The sequence below is a fragment of the Haliotis rufescens genome, unplaced genomic scaffold, assembly GCF_023055435.1.
Source record: "Haliotis rufescens isolate VD_foot unplaced genomic scaffold, xgHalRufe1.0.p SCAF_1, whole genome shotgun sequence".
In the NCBI taxonomy this organism is placed as follows: domain Eukaryota; kingdom Metazoa; phylum Mollusca; class Gastropoda; order Lepetellida; family Haliotidae; genus Haliotis; species Haliotis rufescens.
In genome coordinates this window covers 9,990,038-9,999,502 of record NW_025963779.1, presented here as the reverse complement: position 1 = coordinate 9,999,502, position 9,465 = coordinate 9,990,038, and the positions used below count along the sequence as shown (strand labels likewise).

Sequence of the window (9,465 nt, the reverse complement as noted above, 5' to 3'; positions counted from 1 at the left end):
TGACGGACTATCCCTGATTCCTGATGATAGATTATTCCATTGGCCTAATGTATCTATAATATAAGACCTTTTAAACGTAGATGTCCGTGCAAATGGAACTACAAAATCAAGCGGTTTCTGAGATTATAATTGACCTTCTGTGACACAGCTGGTGGTATAAGATCAGTTACATATGAAGGACATTGCTTATTTATTATTTTATACATAGTTACAAGTTTGTTGACGTTTCTTCTATACGCTTATATATATGTATCCACGTCACACACACCTAGAACAAGTACACTTATTTGAATATTACTAATATTACATGAATGTTACTGAGCTGTCAGTTAGAGTTTATATCTTTGCGATTAATCAGCAACATTAAGCCTTTCACGTGTAAGTTAACTTTCCTTTCCAGAAATACCATAGAATGGTGACAGAGATGAACTTCTACCCCAAGAGATGTGTCATTGACTAAAATCTGCTTTGTTAATTTGATATCAAGTGATAGCCTTCACCTGGAAGGAATTTATATTTGTATTATTTCAATTTTTCTTTTCATAAATATCACTCTGAATTTGGGGTTTTGAAATAGCATGTCGCAGAAATAACTCCTGTTTGACCCTTAGTCTTGCAAGAATACTCTAATCATTGGCCGAAACATGCCCCATTTGTGCTTCTTGCTTTGTCAGACCAAACCCATACTGTTGAATTTCTCAAAAGCTTTAAAAGGGTTAAAGCTATTTTTGGAAGTTTAATTGGGTTGATTGGTGACTACCACAGAAGTAGCAAATGGAGTTATGTCCGATGAAACTCTCTGTTTTGACTTGTGCCAAACGTTTCCGTGTTTTTCGGGTTTAACAACTAACTTGCCTTTGCATGTGTTTGTTCCACCGGTGGTGCAGGATACGCTCACCTCTATGCAAACACCTCTTATCCTCACTGTTTGATAGTAGTTTATATGAGGGGTAGGGGTCATTTGAGCCTTGATGGCAAAGGTATCAACATATGTGAGAACAAAGAAACGTGAACTCAATATTTCAAATGTTAGAAAAAAGGAGAAAAACAGTACAGTCACGGTCTAGTGGCCATACCGTTTCCCTCTCGCTTAATTGTCTGGCTTCCGTCACCATCCGGCAAAGTCCGGTGGTCGTCGTTGTCCAGTGTCTTTACATTCATTGTTAGAGAATTGGTGACCCGTAAATTTGGTGTCCTCTCATCTGTCTGACATCCCACTTGTTAGACACTTTGAGTAATGGTTGATTCATTACTAATACCATGCCTGTTACCTACGGTTTAAGTGGACTTAGCCCTTTCTTCAAACATTTGTCAGCCAGTAAGGAAAGAACACCACAAACTGTTACTCATATGTTTATTTACAGCACAATTCAAATGACATGAGTCATATTAACAAAATTAAATCAATGTCAGCACTAAAACACGCATATCAAGTATGCAAGGTATTGATTTGATATATTTATCTCATACATGTGTGCTACTTTGAGGAAGCGTATTAGGGCCACGGTCTAAGAAAATGTATCATCTACGTAGATGAAAGTAACATCGACGTCGCGATCGACGGAACTATAATCTATGTAGATGGTGCTTGGCTGACTGTTATATGCCAATTAGAGTAGGCTGGTGGCAATGTATCCTACATAATAAAATAATATGCCTTTTTGTGGTTTAAAAGACATCGGTGAGGAATACCAATATTTGTGTTTGTGTGTTCTACATCTAATAAAACAAGACGTAGATTGTTGACTCATGTCTTCATTAACCAAAGTTCTGTTCTGTTAGAGCGCCTCACTTTTAATTGACGTATTTATCATATATAATGGCTGCATTATTTAGTAAATATAATATTTAAATTCGTGTTTGGTTTGTTGTGAATGAGAATGTCTGGCAAATGATTCTCATGTAACAGTTCTCTTAACTGACCAAACAACAATGGGATTATCCTCTTCTCCATCTATTGGGATAGAATATGCTCAGTTTCTTTTGTAACGCAAAGGTAGTAAAGATGTCATCTGCTTCAGTGTAACAAGTAATCGTTTTGTCTGTTTGCAAATACGGAAGATGTACAGCTATATGCATTTACCAAGGGTACAAATCCACGTTTGTACATAACTTCATAAAACATTGATGCATGAACATTTCCGTTGGAATTAAACTAACTGAACAGAATAAGCTGTGGATAAAATGATGTTCATGAAATCACCTTCATATAATTACTTAACATTTGTTGTGTGTTCATGTAGTCTATAACACAGTATCATAAACGATCATATAGTTCCTATACTTTAAGTATCTTAAGAGACAACTTGCAATTGTGAAATAAGGTACGGCGATACTAATGGCAAATCTTCCCCGATCCGTCTTGTCCATTTGGAGACCCATTTGAAGATACTAAACTTTTTATGCTCGAATGTATATTATTTCCACTTTTTAGGGGGGCACGGGTGGCCCAGTCGTCTAAGGCGCCGCGATTCGCTGTGCAGAGTTGCGTCTCTTGGGCACGCCAGAAACCTATGATTGTGGATTCGAATCCCGGTTCGCCCCGATTATGTTTCTAGGTTTGTCAGCACCATACCCGTGCTCGTGGGTTTCACCGAAGTGGTAAACGTCTGAGACCTGCATCACTTTGGGCTTTCCTCCCACATTAAGCTGACACGCCGCGATATAACTGGAATACTGTTAAAAGCGGCGTTAAACCCAACTCACTCACTCACTCATTCCAATTTTTAGAACTGATGCTTACTTTAATCATGATTTTACAATTGGTGACATTATTTAATGTATACATGACACATTTAGGATTTCCTATGTTAGTTATCTTATATTTATAAACACAAGGAGATTTGTGATTAAATAAGTCTTCATTGCATTTAAATTATTTTTGATACTAATATCTAAATTATTTTGATACTAATATAGCAACAAAATCATTCTGGTTTCGATATGAAAAGAATAATACCTTATATTACCATACGATAATACAATAACACGTTGTCATAGATCCATATCTGACTCCAAGACACGTATTATTGATATATCATGTTCTTTTATTACGGGCTTCGAATTTCCCCCACGCCACTGCTTCGAGGCAATACAAACTAAGAACTAGAATTTTGAAAATACCGGCCATCCGAGGCTGTAATCTATCCCAGTAAGCAGATGGGCCTTGTGATAAAATTGTCACAATTTAAGTAATGATAAATAAGACAATTTCATTATTTTCATTATTTAAAATATTTACGTCATGGGGGCTCCTCAATTTTGAAAGGATAAAGGATAAAACATTTCATTTTGTTCTGAGGTAGTTTATAAATTAATTGTAACCGTGAATTGTACGGTAGGCTAGACCGCCTTTCTACGGATAAAATACATGTCTATCTGATACGAATATGCATCAATATAAAAGGAAATATATCAATAAATCAGCAAATGCTTTTGTTTTAAAGACAAGAAACTTTTATGGATAAAACTTCTTTATTATTTGTTACAGGCTAACACATTCTCCTTACATCGGGTAGATAGTGATTAGTAGTATGCGCCAAGAATTATGGTGGTACGACCTTGACCTTTGATCGTTTTCGGGCTGCCGTGAAAACTATGGTCCTGTGTATATTCTAAGGTGTGACATATGTGTTCATGTTAATATCTGGGATAGGTTTGTCAGAGATTGCCCATACACATTCTGTGATACATGTTCATTAAATCACCGATACAACAACCAACACAGCGAACAGGCTTGTACTGGCAGTTTCTAGAATGTTCATACAACCGGATGTACAATCAGGTTTACCATGCGTGTCCCAGGTTGCCAGAATTCTGGCAGGGCCGCCACTTCCGCTGAATAGCTTAATGGAACCAACAATTACAGTGGCCCCTTTCGCGGGAACTTGGTTCAGTCGTGCAACATTTTCTAATCCAGGAATATTATTTTTGGCCAGAATCACGTGCGACGGGAAGACGGTTGATTGGCCGTAGTCGTTGGAGGGTGTGTCGACCCCTACCATGCTGACGTTCCTATTGACAACCAACCAGGTAATGGCGTCCTCGTGGTAACCTGGGAAATGGAAAGTAGATGAATTGTCCGGGTACTCTGTGTTAAAAAAACGTTTTTTGTCAGAATACCGAGCTCCCCATCCAGAATTCATGATAACGATGGCACCGTGGGGGATCCGACCGTGTTTGCTTTCATACGCCTCAAAATCGGCCTGGGTGACTCTGTAATCCGGATCTGCTTTCGCTTGTGACGTCACATCAAGGATAACTCCTGGGCCGATCAGACGCTCTGCTGGAATCTCATCTGCCTTCCATCCCCCCTCAAAGAAATGTGAAGGAGAGTCCAAATGGGTGCCACCGTGCTCAGGTGTAGAAAACCAGTTACTCTCATACCTGAAAGTAGTATGCAAGCACAGCTACAAATATCAGACAATATTCATGTATTGACTTTATGGAAAATAGAATCCTTGGAACACTTTATATTATCTATTGCCTGTTTGTCCGTTATTGTAACCAGAAACTAGCAGCGTGTTATACTATTCTACTAAACTCTATATCGTTCTCGTGTCAGGTTGGAGGCCCATGTTTGATTCCCCCCATCGGTACAAATTGTGAAGCCTACCCCGAACTGATTTTGCTAAAGTATTGCTAAATGCGATATAAAACTACACTTACTAATTCCCTCGCTCACTACAGGGGGAGCTGTCAACCTTAGGTATGCCCCATGAATAAACTACACTGCTGGACTAAAGAAGCATAGACTTGAAAATCGGACTTGACCAAAAAATAACAAACGTTATGAAAACGTTACTAGGCTGAAACCAGTCACCGAAACACTGCAAACTTAAGGTCCAAAACACAACTATAATACCTGTATCAAATATGGGTGTATACTGTCTTTTTCCCTGCAGTTTATGTGGTGTGTGTAATGTCAAGTTAATGTCCTTTTGGCGGATGCGCGGTGGTAGTTCCTGGTTAAAATAGGTCTTCAGGAACATATGCTTGTTGTACGAGGCGACTAAAGGGAAAAGGTATAAGTAAGTACGTACTTTGTAGACGGTGCCACAGCGTTTGGCTAAACTCGTGGACAGACTTATGGCATATGTAAACATTGTTCTGAAGCCACCAAAGAGTTGAAATATGTTCAGGAAAGGCAAAGCATTGAGAAGTATCCAAATAAAAACGATAAAATCATAAGAAATCTGAGCTAAAACGAGTCGATGGTACGATATAATGTACGATTGCATATGATTATGAATCACTAATAAATAGTTATGATACCAGGTTATGATACCTGCCCCGTCGGAGGTACCCGTCACAAACACATGCAAAGGCAAGTCAATTGTTCACCTGAAAAACACGGGGCAGGAAAACTTGAGATATAAATGGAATAATATAATGCAATTCCCAAAGGAATTGTGCCACGCATACAAGATAAAGAAAGGGGCTGGTGAAACCATGGTCCCCCCCCCCCCCCCTCTCTCTCTCTCTCTCTCTGTATGTGTGTGTGTGTTAGCCCCCAACACTTTCTGTTTGTATATCATTCACTGGCATTAACGGGACTAAGCTACAGCCTTCGTTTATGAATTAATAGATACCGCTTTCAGCAAGGAATAAAGTATTCACTTCCAAATCAAGGTGTGTCGCTTCACAGGAAGTTTAAAAAAAATTTTAAAAAATTGAATTCTAAGGTTTCTCCAAAGAAGTGTTTTTCGTGTTTTGTCAATTAACGTACTGAGGTGTATGGTGACTTTAAATATTAACTCACTCACTCACTCACTGAGGTGTATGTTTCCTGAACACGTTTATTTTCATTCAACTGTATTTGAAAAATCGTCTATGGGTATTTTTCGATTTTATAATCTAAAAAGACATTGCAACATAAAGTACGAGCATAATTGTTAAAACGTCTATGTTACTCATCTTTGACGTGGTACTTACCTATAGTGGATGGTCTCTACCTCTGCTACGTTGGTGAAATTGAATCCTACAGATCCTGGCCAGTAGATGGTTGATGGACCATGGGTCCAGGTGAGGTCCACCACTTTCATATGACTACTGACCACAGGGAAAAATAATAAAACTAACACGATCTGAGCCGCCATTACTTGTTGAGGTGAATACTGTGTAGTCACTGCGCTCGTCAGTGTCTCGCACTGCGTACATTCACAGGGCACCCAGCATATTCGTGTCAATGTCACGTGAGCAGGGGATTCACTCATGTGTACAAAGGAGAAAGGGTTACTAACAGTGCATGTAGAAATAGTGAATGCGCAGTCTGCAAAATGTAACAATTAGGTGAGGTAAGGTGAAATTGAGTTTAACGTCGCGTCCAAGATTATTGCACTTATATAGCGACGTGCATGCACGTGTATGTGTGTGTGTGGCTGCTTGTACTAGTCCGGACTGATGCCGATTTATAGTGCTAGCTCACTGAGATACCATGCCGCAGTTTAACATGAATACCCCACTCAGACACAGTATACTGACTCCGAGCTGACCAGTCCTTGTTTTAGCCCCTTAATGCCGAGCGCCAGACAGGGTAACAACAAGTACAATCTTTTAACGTCTTTTTGTATGACGCGGCCCGGGATCGAACCCTGGACCTTCCGCTCTCCGGGCGGACGCTCTACCACAAGACCACGGAGGCGGTCGTAACAATTAGGTAACCACAAAACATGATTGTCCTTTTGACTTCTGTGAATAAGATTTTAAAACTCATACAAGTCCCTGTCCATTGCATGCATTGGGCAAGCTGTATTGCCCCCGATTGCACGCATTGGGCAAACGGCCTTCCCAATGCACGCAACTGGCAGTTGCACAGGTTGGGTGTAACATCATATATAAACATCATTCCGACAACATCCAAACCGAGTCAGACGTCCAACCATGATTCAGACGTCAGATTCAACATCCAAACATGATTCAGACAACATCCAACCATGATTCAGACAACATCCAAAGACGATTCAGACAAGATCCAAACATAATTCAGACAAGATCCAAACATCATTAAGACGACATCCAAACATAATTCAGAAAACATCCAAACATCATTCAGACAACATCCAATCATCATTCAGACAACATCCAATCATCATTCAGACAACATCCAAACATCATTCAGACAACATCCAAACATTATTCAGACAACATCCAATCATCATTCAGACAACATCCAAACATCATTCAGACAACATCCAATCATCATTCAGACAACATCCAAACATTATTCAGACAACATCCAATCATCATTCAGACAACATCCAAACATTATTCAGACAACATCCAATCATCATTCAGACAACATCCAAACATCATTCAGACAACATCCAATCATCATTCAAACAACATCCAAACATTATTCAGACAACATCCAATCATCATTCAGACAACATCCAAACATCATTCAGACAACATCCAATCATCATTCAGACAACATCCAATCATCATTCAGACAACATCCAAACATCATTCAGACAACATCCAATCATCATTCAGACAACATCCAAACATCATTCAGACAACATCCAATCATCATTCAGACAACATCCAATCATCATTCAGACAACATCCAAACATCATTCAGACAACATCCAATCATCATTCAGACAACATCCAATCATCATTCAGACAACATCCAAACATTATTCAGACAACATCCAATCATCATTCAGACAACATCCAATCATCATTCAGACAACATCCAAACATCATTCAGACAACATCCAATCATCATTCAGACAACATCCAATCATCATTCAGACAACATTCTAACACCATTCAGACAACATCAAAACATCATTCAGACAACATCCTATCATCATTCAGACAACATTCTAACACCATTCAGACAACATCCAAACATCATTCAGACAACATCCAAACATCATTCAGACAACATTCTAACATCTTTCAGACAACATTCAATCATCATTCCGACAACATCCAAACATCATTCAGACAACATTCTAACATCATTCAAACAACATTCTAACATCGTTCAGACAACATCCAAAAATCATCCAGACAACATTATAACATCATTCAGTCAACATTCTAACATCATTCAGACAACATCCAAACATCATTCAGACAACACTCAAACATCACTCAGACAACATTCTAACATCATCTGACAACATTCAAACACTAACATCATTCAGACAACATCCAAACATCATTCAGACTACATTCTAACACCATTCAGACAACAGTCTAACATCATTCAGACAACATCCAAACATCATTCAGATAACATTCTAACATCATTCAGACAACATCCAAACATCATTCAGACAACATTCAAACATCATTCAGACACCATCCAAACATCATTCAGACAACGTCCAAACATCATTCAGACAACATTCTAACATCATTTAGACAACATTCTAACATCATTCAGACAACATCCAAACATCATTCAGGCAACATTCTAACATCATTCAGACACCATTCTAGCATCATTCAGACACAATTCTAACATAATTGAGACAACATCCAAACATCATTCAGGCAACATTCTAACATCTGAGCTGGAATATGGCTTTGTACACAGTAACTGTTTGTTTTCAGCACTCCTATCTATTACCAGCGTGAATTTTATCCTTTTTTACTTTTAAAACATTGTTATTTAGTAAGGTTGTATTTGTTTGTTGTTTGTCGAAATTGTAAGTACTCTATTGTATTATATAACCCATGTGCATAGGCGATCAGACAGTCTCCTGGTCTAGTGGGTGGTCGAGCGCCCGCCTTAAAGCGCAAGGTGCGGGCCGCGTCATACCAAAAGGCGTTAAACGATGGCACTTGTTGTTACCCTGCCTAATGCTCGGCATTAAGGGACTAATTTTATGCATATCTGCTGTCGCAGATGTATCTGAAAAAATAACTGGTTTCCATACAAAATCGCCCAACGATCAAGGGGATGCGTTTATGTATCACCATCAAAAAGTGCTCCACCTGTGACACCCGTCACAAACACATGCAAAGGCAAGTCAATCGTTCACCGGGAACATATAGCACAAGTCAATGTAAGGCGTCATTTTGGTCCAATCTCATTAAAATCAGATATTAGTTCTCGCTGCTGCTTAACAAAGATCTGAGGTAATCCCATTACGGGTCACGTCAGGCCGACCAATGGAATTACTGACAAGAAGTCGACATTAGCCAATCAGAAGGCAGCTTTCTCGTGCTTTACGGCACTAATTTCAAATTGGCGACTACGCTTCGAAACATATTTTGGCAAATTCTCGCTTATAAAATTGAAACCTGAACAATAGAACATTCTAGAATGGTTAATATATGGTCTAGATTATATAGATTCAGTCGTTAAGCCCGTAATTATCTTTCGGAATACCCCGTTTAAAAGTTTTCGAGGTTGCATGATGAGAAATCACATTCCGACTGTCACTTTCATGATCTGGTAAGCGACGATCTGATTGGTTGGATGAAAGGTTGTTCTGACGTGAC

At 39.0% G+C, this 9,465-nt stretch overlaps 1 protein-coding gene across 1 annotated transcript; it reads right to left on the bottom strand.

Annotated features, from left to right (window-relative positions):
* Positions 1-3,455: 3,455 nt before the first annotated feature.
* Positions 3,456-6,177, bottom strand: LOC124147092 (isatin hydrolase-like). Its single transcript, XM_046517709.2, has 2 exons — positions 5,935-6,177; positions 3,456-4,386 (listed from the first exon to the last, which is right to left on the bottom strand). Exons 1-2 carry the CDS (start codon positions 6,096-6,098, stop codon positions 3,699-3,701), a joined length of 852 nt encoding a protein of 283 aa, XP_046373665.1. The 5' UTR covers positions 6,099-6,177; the 3' UTR covers positions 3,456-3,698.
* Positions 6,178-9,465: the final 3,288 nt, after the last annotated feature.